The sequence below is a fragment of the Haemaphysalis longicornis genome, unplaced genomic scaffold (assembly GCF_048455015.1).
Source record: "Haemaphysalis longicornis isolate Haplotype H1 unplaced genomic scaffold, Haemaphysalis longicornis Haplotype H1 scaffold_4, whole genome shotgun sequence".
Classification (NCBI taxonomy): domain Eukaryota; kingdom Metazoa; phylum Arthropoda; class Arachnida; order Ixodida; family Ixodidae; genus Haemaphysalis; species Haemaphysalis longicornis.
In genome coordinates this window covers 104,408,597-104,423,147 of record NW_027526361.1, presented here as the reverse complement: position 1 = coordinate 104,423,147, position 14,551 = coordinate 104,408,597, and the positions used below count along the sequence as shown (strand labels likewise).

Genomic DNA, 14,551 nt, shown 5'->3' with positions numbered 1-14,551 from the left:
GCACGAGTTGAATTTGCGCGGTTCGGTAATGTTCGCGAAAGAGAGATCACACACACACACACAACTACAAAGAAAGAAAGATGCATTTATTCACAGACACCTATTTGTGTTGTCGTTGTACTTGATTGCTAGAGCGGATCTCAGCTTTGAAATTTCGTGTCAGTACTCCTTTAAGCAGGTGCATTAGCCCTTCTCACGCCCGATTCCTGGCCAGTCCCCCACGTGGGTATGTGCCATGTCAGCGGCCAGGCAGCGCGCGCCCATCTTTGAAATTTCGTGTCAGTACTCCTTTAAGCGGGTGCATTAGCCCTTCTCACGCCCGATTCCTGGCCAATCCCCCACGTGAGTATGTGCCATGTCAGCGGCCAGGCAGCGCGCGCCCATCTCCCCCCGTTGCTAAGGAAGACGAGGAGCGCGCGCACCTGCAGCTGTTGCTATGCGGACTACGGTGGCGGACGATTCAGGCTCGCTTAAGAAGTGCATTCGCACTTAAAACCAACCCAACGAGCGTTCCGAACTAATAAACGCGGGTGCTGCCGGTTAATTACGTATGTTTTGCGTCAAATGTACCTTAACTTTTTTTTTTGCATTAAACAACGGGGAGATCTGTTACAAGCGCTAGCGTTTGACGAGTTTCGAACGGTTGATGCTGTTTAAACCGCTTGGTTTTCGAAGCCTCGGCAGGACACGCCCTATGACGGGCACGCCGGGCTCTACTTGGGTCCGTAATCTCGCGGCGCTACCTGATTCCGGCAGTCGTTCGACATCGACCGTGACAGCAAGCTACGACGACAAGGCGAGCCCCTATAGCTGTGCATGCACTTAAAAGATCAACCTCGCGGCCGGGCTGCTCGCGGCAGTTATCCAACGGCACGTGGACGCGCGGTGTTGCCTGTTGCGACGTTTCCTGCAAGCAACCCGAGCCCGGCAACGCGAGACGCGGTTCGAACCGGCCGGAGGCAAGAGGCCGAGGTGGAGGAGGGAGGAACGGGCAAAAGCACGCCATGTGCGCTGAAGGGCAAAGCGTATACGGCTTGCACAACGTCCTGACGGGGCGGTATGCGGGCATAACCGCGGGTGCGGGCTGTGCGTGCCCGGGAGCTGCCGTCCTTCCGCAAGCCGCGAACAAAACGCAAAAATGAAACTTCCTGGCTCGTGGGGCTGCGCTCGATTACAGCGGCTGTGCCGGCTCCGCAATGCCGACACAACCGCGTGTGTGGCCAGCGTTATTTTAACTTGCGTGAGTTGTTTTAGCCAGGAAGAAAACAACGTTGTAGTTGCTTTTTTCTTTAAGTGCAGAACACTTTAGGGCTCGCTTTGTCGTCGTAACTCGCTCGCTGGACCCAAGTAGAGCCACACGGCGTTCCATCGTAGCGGCTGTCGTCGCGGCGTAACCCAGAGGCTTCGAAAGCCAAGCGGTTTATATAGTCAGAAGCGTTGGAAACTCGGAACCGCTGGCGCTTGTCACACATCTCCCCGTTGTCTGGAGCCAAGAAAACTGTAGGTACATTTGAGGCAAAACATACGTGATTAACCAGCAGCGCCCGCGTTCATTTAGTTCGGAACGCTCATTGGGTTGGTTTTTACGTAAGCGGAAAAAAGTGGCAGTGCACCACCGGCGTGTGCGGGAGGAAAAACAAGCACGAAAAGAATATAACTCCTGCTGGCGCAGTTTGAGGCAGGGGGCGCGCAAGCACTGCCAAAGCGGAAAATTTGAATTGCATTGTGTGGTAGCAGTGCGCGGGCAATGGCGCTACAGCCCATTATGGCGAATCACTGCTCTGCATTTCCGACAGCTTTCACATTGAGCGGAATGGCTTTAATTTTTTGAAGGGGAGGGGGTGCGTAGCGAATGTGAGTGTACTGGATGTTGGTCACGAAGGATGTAATAGTTACCATTTTTTAAAGCCCAGCTTTCTTTGCCTCTTCTCACGGCTTTCCGAGCGCTGCCGATTAAAGGGACACTGAAGTGATATGTAAACATTGTGGGATTACTAGCGCAAATTGTAGTCCGGAGTCCCCAGGCCATGTTTCGACCACTCTAGGCGCGTTTACGCGATTTTATTTAGTAGAAAAACTAATTCGAAAACGCTGTCCTCCTCTCTTTACGCTCACCCATTTTCTGTGGCGTTTTCGTGTGACGTCAGGAGGGGATGAGCTGGCAATTGGCTGCGCCACGGCTGCGCTACTGCACGGCTCCCCGGCCGACAGAGTCAGTCGGCCCAGCGTTTCGTCCGCCGGCCGCCGGCGGGTCGTCGCAATCAAGGAGGTTAAAAAAAATTGCTTGGTCGCAATTCGTTCGCTTAGTTGAAACGAAGCCAGGAGACGTTTGTGAATGGAAGAATGTGCCTTTCTTTACTTGGTTTGTTTGTACACTGTATCTAGCTCCAAGTCAAGGTCGCTTCACACAAGCGCTGCACATGCGACACTTCGCTGACTGGTACGCCAGTAGGAAAATATAAGGCCTCTTGAAGGCGGGAGAAGAGTCAGCGAAGTCAATATAGGTACTAAGCAAATAAAATCAATTGATATTTTTACCGTACAGCGTAAAACTAGGGCGCGGGAAGCACTTTTTTGCGCTGGGCGAACAAGCACAGCGGTCAGCAGCACGACTACGCATCTGCGAACGCTTTTCCGTCTACGAAATGCAATTGCTAGACGTGAGCTACTGTGGAAACTCGGGCGACGCTTACTGCACGATCGCAGTACAACAAATAGTCACCTAAGCGGCTTGAAATGCCAAAACTAAATAAAAGTGTAAACCGGTTGTACAATATATACCCTATATTAGCAAGGTATCCCCGTCCCGCTCCGTGGCCTAGCAGTGTGGGGCGCTAGGAATTCATTGCAAATGTTTTGCGAGTCACGAGTTCGAATCCCCGCGGGTACGTGCTTTTTTTTTTTTTGTAAGTTAACTTTTTTGTTTTCCGCCGATGTTTTCTATATTGAGTTCACTTTTTTGGGGGGCCGCAACGTTCATGGCTACACGAACTAGTTCACAAAACGCGCGCAGGCTGGCACTGGCGCGCTAGCGAGTTCTCGTTGGCGTGCTGTTTCCATAAGCACCGACTGCTTGTAGGCAGTGGGCACAGGCCAGAATGAACAGACCCTTGGCCTGGTGCGAACACGCTTTTTACGATACAGGCATGAGGGAGGCAAGCTCCAAATATGGGGGAAAAGCGCATGACATTTGGGCGTCTGCGGGTACGCGGAGGGCGTTCATGCACTGCGTAGGTCTCGGCTAGTGAATGCTACGGCTACAAGCCGTCCTGGGAGGCTTATCTTGTGCATTTTACAGCCGACAACATGGCAGAAGCGCGGTACGATGATTACTGAGATATTGAGAATGCCCATCCAACAAAGCCATTGGTTATGTTTTACAGAACCGAAACCGAAACTTGTGTGATTGCTAACCTTGGGCATCGTCCAATCACGGCGCCCCTCCTCTCAACGTCACAGCCTTAGTTGGTGCGGCCGCCGCAAACCGCGCATGGTAGTTTTTCTTCTTTCGCGCTTTGTAAAATAATTACCGACTTGTCAACCGGATAAACGATGAAAAGTGGGCTAATTTGAGCCAGTCTACGCAGTGCAAGCAAAAACGGGAGCTTGAAAAATTCACTTCAGTGTCCCTTTAACTGCATGGCGGCCGGGGTGTCGCTCGCATGCGCCGGGTTTCTCGTAACACCACTAGAGTCTAGATGGCGCTCGCCTCCGTGCATCGCCGGACGGCGTTTGCGTGCATTACACGTGCACTGCGCTTGTAGCTCGCGTCTCGAGAGCGTATTCTCAAACGGGGTAGACGGCGCTGAGGAAGACGCCACACAGAGATAGGTACACTCTGTGTCAACGTTCTTAGACTACTCCTTCGCGCCGTCTACCCCGTTTGAGAATACGCACCAACTCGCCCAACAAGTCCTTCTAAACTACATATCGAGAGCGTGCTGGCCGCGTATATGTGAAAGGGGCGCGTAAACACGCGCCAGTAAAATCGCTCCAAAACGTTGACTGAGCGTGGAGAACACCCGGACCCGAAAGAAGCGTCGCGCGGAAGGCAAGGCAACGACGCTTGGTGGCTATGCGAGACGATGAGCGTCGTGAGCCCTATGCCCAGAAGCGACGAGCGGAACAGCACTAGGCGGCCATGGAACGCGAAAATCGTGGTTTATTAAGAACTTCGCTGTACGTCGATTCCCACATGTGGGATCCACCCATCTTTTTCGTTTCCACTATATTTTACTTATTTCTTTTGTTTCAATTGATGATGTAACCCTAAAAAAATGGCGGAAGTTTCTTCCCGTATTTTTTAAAGCATTGTAACGAGGCGTATCTTGTTACGCATGACCTGGACGCGCTGTGGAGCGAAAGAGACGCAAATACTCTTTTGGTGCATCTTCATCGTGAAAAGGTAGAGACTGAATAGCCGCCCTTCAAGTACTTTAACTATGCTATTCGCGATCTGTGTGACGTCTTTATGGGATGCTTTCGATAGACGCCGTTCTGGACATTCACGGGGATCTTTTTGCCCAAGACTGTCCGAGTTACGGTAACTGCTAGCTTGCTTGGAGCAGTATTTTATCTGCAGAACAGTGCACTTTGAGATATGGAGAGATCAACGCAGGTTGGGCGGGAAACACGAGTGGAGGGCACTCCAACTGAGTTTGAAAAGACGAGCATTGCAGCTCTGATGCTCAGAACATGCATAATAGAGTGGTGGACACCTGAAGAGGAAAGATAAAGATAATGTGATCTTCAATGCTACTGGCAATGTTAGCCGAGCAAAACCGCCCTCCTTGCTACGCCGGATGTACATGAGGAGAAAAAGCGATGAGTATGGCGAGCTAGCATTTGGCGCCCTTTGACCTCCGCTGCCCTTGAGCCGTAGAACGAGATACGTATCTTAAGATGACGACGACGATGATGATGACGACAAGGGCAACGATAAACGTGTGTGCGCAAAGTTATAGCGTACGGCATATTATACGCGAGAGTACAAGGCAACCCGAGGACGAAGGAGCAGAAAACTATGAGGGAATGAAACTTATTCGCGGCCAGGCAGTGGATCATCACTACGTTGACTACGTTGAGTAGCGCTTGTGGGCAGGGAAATCAAGGATGGTGGGCAGACGACCAGCCATTTGCGGTGCACGCGCATAGGGGTGTCACCCCAGAGAACAATGGGCAAAACATGGTGGACTCCGGTCTCGGTTCTGGCCCGTAACGCAGCTGAAGACAGCATAGCCGTGCTTCAAGTTCTTTACCATGTTTATCGTGACCTTTCGTGCACCTGCTGTTCGGCCATTACTGGCATTATAGATAGCTACCTGCCAATGCTCAGCAAAGTGGCACGGTTGATTTTGCTTGCTTGGGCTTTTTTTTTAGTTCTCTCTGATGACACTGCACCTCCTGGTGCTGAATTAGATCCTTACTTATAATGCTGATTGTCTCTTTTCGTCAGCTCTTCGTCGGCTCCACGCACTTCTTCGGTCTGCAATCGCCGTGTTTGCATTGGTTTCTCGTTAGTCGTTTGTAGTGGCCTTTTCCCGTTAGTCATTAAATGTGCGAGCGAGTAATTTAAGGACTTCGGGAAAATTGGTAAAAACTGTTCTACTGAGGTGAACTAGCGATTAACGTAGCAATAGAGCGCAGAGGGCGCGGCTTGATTATTTGTGGTCAATTTGTTTTTTGATTTTTTTTTTTGGTGGGGGGGGGGGGGGAGGATATTTTGCATTATAAACACCCCAATGTGTTTCCGGTACGCGGCGGGCATACGTCAACAGGTAGCAATCGCCGAAGACGGTTTTGCGCTATGCGTTACTTCAAATTCCACCATTTCCGACATCCAACGCCATTCATTTTCCGCTGCACAATTCAATGCGCCTGCTTGCTTAGCGCATTATTCTATCTGTAAAAAAATACACTCCGAGATAAGAAGACGATAGTACGGATTGGTGAGCAAACGCGAGTGGAGGGCACTCCAGCTGAGATTACAAAAAAACTAGGGGACTGTGCACCGGAGGAGCTGCAGAGAAAACGGCTGAGGTGTACTTAAGCGGTGCCAAGGAGTACAGGCCAGTATATAGGGGTGGGAGGCTTAGATGGACGAGATGGGAAGATGATTCGCGGTATATAGGGAGCAGGTGTTGTTGAATGCCGCGAGTGCAACTTGCGTGGACAAGGAAATGGACAAAGACGGACAAGGGGATACGGGAAAACTGTCAAGCCATTACAGCTCAGTGGGTAAGTAGTCGATGTTTGATAACTATGCAGTGGTCCGCGAAATTCGTACAAATGGGTGACGCCGCGCTTTACCTCGAGGGTTGGTGGGTTGCTATTTATTGTTGAGACGGAAATGTTGGGCTAGACTGCCAGGCATAGTTTGGAGTGCTCACTCATGAGTACTCACATTGATTTGTACTCAAACTCACGAGTGAGTGCGATGATGAGTGAGTATACAGACCTAGAAAAAAGTGAGTACGATGACGAATGAGTACAGACGTGAGCACATGTACTCGCGAGTAGTACTCATGAGTACTGTACTCGCTTGTGCAAACTTCCGGGTTTGATCACGCGCGCGAGTCTCGCGGCGTGTGCGCGAGTCTCACCCACTTCGCGGCGCCCCTCAAAGGGAGGTAAAATAAGGTGTCAAGAGGGAAAACTGCGACTGTCTCCATTCCCTATTCCTTGGTGTTGCCGCTCTCGGCAATTGTTCGTCATGGGTTGCCATAGTGGAAGCCCGGGCAGGCATGGGTGGCTCCGCTGCAATTTCTTCGTTGAAATTGTTCGAAGGGAGGGGTGCAGGAGACTGCTTGCATGTACACTGCACGCTGAGTCCACTCTTTGTCGGTCTTCAGAATCGGTAACCAGAAAATCTTCCGCCGGTTTCAGTGAGACGCAATGGTGAGAAGGGAACCAGGAGGACCAAAGCCACAGTGCAGCGCGTAAATGCAAGTGATTTATTGCGAGAAAAAAGTAATAGAAACACTTAAATGTGAGTACAGATTAAGCGCAAGTGAGTGCATACGAGTACGAGATGGAGTACGGCTGCGAGTGAGTACAGATTGTTTAAGTGTACAAGTGAGTAAAAATTGGCTGAGTACGAGTACTCGTGAGTACAGGTTGAGTACGAATGATTACAAATTGCGTACGAATACTCGTGAGGTGTCTGAGAAATATTGAGGTAGAGTGCAAGTGTGTGCGAGTACCAGTGAGTACAGATTGGTTGAGCACGAGTAATCGTGAGTACAGATTGAGTGTGAATACGTAAGAAGTACGAGGAAGAATGAGTTAGAGTACAAGTGAGTGCGATTACAAATGAGTATGTGATAAGTGAGTACGGGTTATTTTGAGTACAGGTGAGCGTTTTGAGTCTGAGTTTGAGTGAATACAGCGTGAAGGGGGGGGGGGGGGGGGGTGTTCAGGCATCATCACCCAACCTTGGGGATTAACCCTCAGTTTATCCGTCCTTTAAACGTGCAACTTGCGCGGCTCGGTTAAACAGAGAAACGAGCTGCTGACCTTCAGACACATTATTTACCTGAGGAGTATTTATAGACGCGGAGGGGTAAGAGACTGAACACAATCCTTAGCACGTATACATACTACGCCTCGGACGATATAGTTCCTTCGGAGCCGGTCTGTCGCACATTGAGCCAATACGCTGGGTTATTTTAAAGGGCCCTCGCCGTCGCGAAATCAACGTGGTGTTCTGGTTAAACTCTACGTGCATTTCCTTTGCCTTCTTTTCGCACTATCGTTTGCGTCAAGCCCCAAAGGCGTGAATTGGAAGAGCATACTCCGCAGCTATTTTCAAGCGCTGCGTATCCTTCAACAGCGGCGGCAGCAGTTTTTCACTTCGTGAGGGACGGGGGAGAGAAAGAAAAAGGGCCAGGAGGGGACCCTGGCTGTTACCGCGCATTTTAAAACAACTGTGGCGGAAGTCGTGCGGCTTTTCACGGCACACAGCAACAGCGTCACAACAGCGGAGCCGAAGGGCGAACAGTTTTAAGACGAGCAGCTGGCGTATAAAGGCGTCCAGATGGCGCCCCGCAATCGCCACCGTTATTTTTTACTCTATTTCAAAAGTGCGGGTGTGGTTAGCTAAGGAAGCGTGCTGGTTGGCTTCGTGGTGGATCCCTGGTGTAGTGTAGTGCGTTTTCGTTTCCGTTGGTTGTTTGAGCGTGCAGCGGCGTCTGTATTATTTGAACTGAAGCCTGCGCGTTGCTTGCCGGCTACTTTAAAGCGAACTAGAGCGCTTTCACTTGACAGGTTGCGTAGTCGAGTAATATATGGCGTACAGTCCGAAAATAGTCGTACACCATATTTCGCGCTGTATACCGGCATGACACCGCGCCGTAAACCATGTATAGCCTGCAGCAGCACTGCGCTCACACAGACCTTGGCGCAACAGGCGCGTACTAATGCATTTGCTGTGCGCGGGAGCGTACGGCGAGAGTACGCCAAGCTACGCAGATGCGCGATTACGTCGTAAATTACGCGCCCCCTTTATGGTTGGTCCTTTCACTGAACAGTTCAATACGGCCACTGCAGCAATGATTTTGCTTGGTGGGCTAGTCGTTCATGAGGTGGAATTTGACTAGGTGGGTAACGGAACATTTTTCCTCCGCTGCAGCTCGAACTTTCTTTCTTGATTTTTCGTTTCTGGTATTCCCTTCAAACTGTGGTTGCTTTTTATGTGCGACAAGTGCTTGTAGCGTTCCTATAAGCGCTCATTACCACATATAGCAGCGTCTGCACCTCACCTACGCCGTAGTGTATTTTTCAAGCTCTAGAAATGCTGCTAACGCGTTGTTCATAACATTTTGCCCTTAGCAACTAAAGGGTAATACGACCGCCGCTGAATTTCCTTGTGACCAGCTGTTATAACAACGGTACGAAATAAAACCTTATGAATATCTAAATAAACTGACTACCAATCCAATTTAATTTGGTGCTGAAGAAAACTGGTTTAGCGTATACCCGCCTTGCTTGAAAATGAAAGTGTAGCGGATGATGATGATGATGATGATGATGGATAAACTTTTATTGAAACCCAATCCGGATGAAAACGCGGATGAAATCCGGACGTGTAGCGGATGAAAAAAAAAAAGAAACAACAACAAAAGAACCCGCCTTACTTCCGCAAAAACTGTGACCCCTCTCCCATGACTTCTGCAGCACGGACGATTTTCGAATTTTCTTTCTGCAACTTCAACAACTATTGCAATTTTTTGTCCCCGCGCGAAGTGAGAAATTCCTGCTTCCTTGGCGGTCGTCTAAGTGCCATCGCGCCAAGTACACACCGTGCCCGTAGATCACACCCTCGTGAACAGGCCGCCGAGGGTGCTTTCACGCGTCTCCTTCAAATCATTTGCATCTCAAAGACGAACGTCGGCTGAGCGAAATGCGCGCCTTATTCCAGACCTCGACTGAAAAGGAAAACACGCCCCACGCATATGCATCAGAATGCTGTTCACGGCTGTCGTCGCCTTTCGTCGCTCCAATCAACGATCCCGGTTTCTTGTGCCTACTTGCCGAATCCTTGCGGCCTGCACGGTCTCTTATCCCGTGTAATATTGTACATATATGCGCTGACAGGCGCGGCACCTAATCGGATACAGGCGCCTCTGAAACGTTCGCGGCTTCCTTGAGAAACCGTGCTTTCGTCTTCCCTTTCAAGCACTTGTGCAGGATTGAGGAAATTAGGATTGCTTTTCGGCAAAAATTCGCACCGAGAAAAGCAACAGGTAATTTTTTTGTTTGTGTTCGCTTCTAATAATGGTTGCTATTTATTCTGTATTCGGTTTTATTTTGTTCATCTCCGGAAGGTAACCGGGGTAGTTGAAAAAAAAGATAGATGAATTTCTGCCTTATTCTTCGCAAGTGTTGCTAGTTCTTTTCTTTCGTGCTCCTTTCCTAAAAAAATTTCGTTCTCACTAAATTTGCTACGTAACGAGGTGAACCCCGCACACCTGGAGAGAGAGATGTTAGCCAAACACAAAGCAAATTTAAGAATGTTTTTTTTTTTTGTTCCCAGTCCAACTTGTCGCGGGAACAAAATCCTTTTGTTACTGCCCCAAACACAAGCAAATAAAAGCAAGCAGGCTAGCTCTCCTTACTGTATTCATTCAACGAGCCAGTGTGTACGAGATTTCGGCACACGTTAAAGATCCCCAGGTGGTCAAAATTAATCCGGAGCCCTCCACTACGGCGCACCCAATCGCCTGCGTTGCGTCGGCACGTTAAACCCTACAATCAATCAATCAATCAGTCAGTCAGTCAATCAATCAATCAATCAATCAATCAATCAATCAATCAATCAATCAATCAATCAATCAATCAATCAATCAATCAATCAATCAATCAATCAATCAGTCAATCAATCAATCAAATTCCTAATTATATTGAACTTATACATACAGCAGACTCCTGTTAAGGCGAACTCAAGGGACCGTGAACATTTGTTCCCAGTTCCTTTGTTCATATTGTCGCGAAGCCCCGTTCAGTTTCCATTTTCTATTTTGTAGCATACTTCTTCAATCGTCAAGCCCTGTTTTTTTTTTTTTTTTTTTTTTTTTTTTTAAAGAAAGGCATGCGGCGTGCGCGCTGACCGAACAGAAGACGCGGCTGGTAAGGGGGGACCATCGGGCCAGCTTGGGTTTCGGCGCGGCCACGGCGTTCCATACCCCCCGTGGCGTGTGCGCTGGTCGCTTTCGGGCTCCAGGTCCTCGGTGTAGTTCAGACGACCTTTCTATCTTTTACACTGTTTTCTTTAGCGTGTTTTGTCTGAATTACTTTCTCTGCGCCAATAATTCTCCAAGCGCGCCTTTTCGGGTTCAAACCTTGTGTCTGTGCTTGATTGGTTCTTTTCACTTTGGCGGGAACATGGCTGATTGGTGTTTACAAGCGTCTCGCCGATTGGCTGCCGAAAGTAGGGCCAGAATGCGCTTTTTTCCCACGAGTCCGCATGAAACGAATATAAACCCTCTCCGCCGGGTTCACGGAGGGCGGAGAGCAGCGGGCAGCCTGCACCAGGACTCACTTGAGAAACTCTGCCGCCCGTCGTCGTGTCCTTTCGCCGGGAGACCACGATCCAGTCAGCCATGTCCCGTTAAGTACTCTTGCTCTATTGACTGTTTCTCTCATCTAATGTAATAAGAGTACTGTTTCAAATTTGTAAGTGTTAAAGATCAGCCACTGTCATCAGTAAAGTAAACAAGTTGAGCTTAAACCTTTCTTCGACGTCTCGACTTCTTCACTGCGATCATCATGCTACCGTAGCGGCAGATATTCATTTATTTATTTATTTTATTTCATATTACCCCTAAAGGCCCTCAATGAGGGTATTACATAGGGGGGGAGGGGGGGGCTTACACGCACTGAAACCACATGTTCAAGCAGTATTAGACAAAATAGAAAAAGTAGAAAAGAACAAAACCTGGGTTCAAAAAAAGAAGATAGAAATGAACGAGAAGAAAAAAAAGAAAAAAAGAAAATGAAAAGCAAATTTAATTCCACAAAATATGGCAGGAATACAATGTGTTAAAAATAATTTGAACGAATAAACGGATTGCGCTTGCGCAAGACGGTGACAAGGAAATTGCTCTACGGAATGAGTTAAGTACAGTTGAATACAGAAAAACGATGAAGGGCAAAAAAGAGAACAGCGGTGGGGACACAATAATGCCTATCAAAAAACAGTACAATTCAAATCATCACGGTTGGCGAAGCAGTTCTTGAAATTTAGTAATGTCAGTTTGAGTTGCTATATGTGAGGGTAAACCGTTCCAGTCAGATATGGTGTGGGGCAGGAATGAGTGTGCATACAAGGACGAGTGACACAGTGGGCGCTTAACTTTGTTGGGATGATCCCTGCGGGGAAAAATGGCTGATGGAGGCTTAAAGAAATCGCTGTGAAGTGTTGGGTGGAAGTAGATTTTATGGAAAAGGGACAGACGAGCATGAGCGCGACGAACGCATAACTTATCAAGTTCAGCTCGCTGTTTTAATGTTGTGACGCTTGAAAATGTAGAATAATCAGAAAAGATGAAGCGAGCAGCACGGTTCTGTAATGACTCGAGGTTATTTGTAAGATATGATTGATGAGGATCCCAGATTGCAGAGGCATATTCTATTTTTGGACGAATAAGGGTGACATATGCAAGTATTTTTACATGAGATGGGGCTTGTTTTAGATTACGCCTGAGTAGTCCTAAAGAGCGGTTTGCTGAGGCAAGGATAACGTTAATATGGTGGTGCCATGTTAAACCATTGCTGAAGTGAAGACCAATATTGGCCAAATTTCGCCGTTACAATATTATCAAAAACTCGTCTTAAGCGTAGGTTTCTTTTTTCGCATTGTGTGCGCTCCAAGAGAGCAAAAGTGGAGTTCGTCTTACCCATGGCGTTCGTCTTAACCGAGTTCGTCTTAATCGGAGTCTACTGTATATTGTGGTGGTAATGGTACTAATGGTGCGATTTCGACATCCCGGGTCCACACATAAACGAAGCCTGCCGTTGAAGCAGTCCCAGACGGATGGATGGATGTGAACATTTGAGGGAGAACGCGCGCCGAGCGCTCGCTGGCAGCTAGCGTCGCGCGGCGCGGTCGCCGGCAGTCGGCGAGTCAGCTGATGGTGCGGCAGACCACGCGACCTGGCACGTGCGGTGGCGTAGAGCTGTCGTAGTATGCGCATCCCTTCCTCCATTGCGGTTGCCGCCGCCGGAAGAGGCGTCACGTAGGCAGGCGCGCGCACTATTTGTCATTCGCGGAGCGTCGCGGCGGTGAAGGCAGAGGGTAAACAGTTGCGCCGCGGTTCGTGGCAGCGCGGCTAACGAGTTGCGGCACATGGCCGAGAATTAGGAAAGAGCGCTAAATCGGCACCCGCATTCGTCTAAAATTATTTCGAAGGTCTCTAACAACGGTTCGTAGCCTGGAAACGTGGCTTTTTAGTCGTGAAAAGCCAGATCGCACATCTGAGAGAGGAGAGAGAGAGAGAGAGAGAGAGAGAGAGAGAGAGAGAGAGAGAGAGAGAGAGAGAGAGAGAGAGAGAGAGAGAGAGAGAGAGAGAGAGAGAGAGAGAGAGAGAGAGAGAGAGAGAGAGAGAGAGAGAGAGAATCGCTTTATTGAGGTAAGGAGGCCAGATGCGCTGGGGGGAGAGGGGCAAAAAGGTAGGGGAAAGAGCAGTTCAGCCGCCGCTGACTGTTCACACAGTTCTCTGCATATTCATGCAAGGGCTCGCTGTTCATATGGGGTCATAGAGCTAGCGCGCGAGAGCTTCACTCTCACAGGCGCTCGGAAGTCCGGCGCTGTGATGTTAAATGTTGTTTGGGGATGTGCATGATGTGACAACTACTTTAACGCTATCGGTTGACTATGTCACATACAAATCGTCGGTCACTTGACTAAGAGCATTACTGCACTTTTTAATTGCCCGGTAATTAGAGAGGGCCCAGGCAGGGTCACAGGGAGCGAGGAACATTGTAAGACAATTTTCTCCAGAGCCGAATGGTTGACACTAACCTAACTTAACGTGACATTATCTGGGTGGACGAACCGGATGCATTAGAGGAAGCGCGGAAGCAGCACAACTGAACAGCTGACTAACGCCGCGGGAGTTTTGAAACAGCGACTGAGTGTTTTCCGAGGCCACCGGTTCCTTTCGGTGCCTCCCCCCCCCCCCCCCTCACATTTCTCGTGGCGGTGAATTACCGCAACGTCAATTAGGTTAACTTCAAGCTAACCAAATACTGGTTGTCTACGGCATAACGCATCGGCTGCCTTGCGTGCTCCTTCGCGTTTTACAGACCACCAGGTGCAACTTTGGCGTGTAAGACTGGATTTCGGTAAGGGACCTTAGATTTCGGTAGGTAGAAAGGGTTAATCTGGTGGGCATCTGGAGAAGAGAGAGAGAGAGAGGGGGGGGGGAGGGAGGGAGGGAGGAAGGGAGGAAGGGAGGGAGCATAAGTTGCGCAAATACTACTGGGACGGGGCAATGACGCTGCGTCCTTGCTCCGCGACTTCAACGTCAGCGCCGTTCGACGTCGGTCCGGGCCACGGTCAACGTCGGAATTCTATTTTTGAGGGTCTTCAGTGGCGCAGCCGCGATTGCAACGGCCGCGGCGCGCAGCACTGCAGCTAGGTGGTGGCAGCGCGAACGGCGAGACATATATAAATAGGGCCCAGCGATGGGATCATAAAACGGCGCGTCTCCCGCTGGGCCCTTTCCATGAACAGCGCCAGCCAGCAGTCGTGGCACCGAGTATAGGCCGGCACGGCCGCTGGAAGACTCTCCACTGGGGCGCGAACCAAGTACGACAGCTAGAGTGGCCGCTGTTTCTCAAAGCCGATAATTTAAATTTGTGTACGGCACGCCGGAAAAAAAAGACGTGGTTCGTTATCTAAAACTGCTGCGACCCCACCCTTCCACTTGTAGTTCCTCAACAACAACAACAAAACAAACGAATAAAGGTTTAAGTGCAATGGAGTAAACCACGAATGACGTGACGTAGGATGCGTGCCGTACGGTAGAGCCCTTCACATCGATTTTGTCCC

The 14,551-nt window shown here is 49.5% G+C and overlaps 1 protein-coding gene across 3 annotated transcripts in view; it reads left to right on the top strand.

Moving 5' to 3' along the window:
• LOC144179217 (monocarboxylate transporter 5) overlaps positions 1-14,551 on the top strand; it is a 144,649-nt gene that overhangs the window by 44,225 nt on the left and 85,873 nt on the right. Inside the window, exon 1 of one of the 3 annotated variants that reach the window (XM_077707488.1) lies at positions 6,165-6,237. The exons of the other annotated variants lie outside the window; for them this stretch is intronic. Within the exon in view, the coding sequence (XP_077563614.1) occupies positions 6,180-6,237 (58 nt within the window). The 5' untranslated portion in view covers positions 6,165-6,179. Of the gene's footprint in view, positions 1-6,164; positions 6,238-14,551 lie in introns of those variants that run through there. 3 annotated transcript variants of the gene reach the window in all.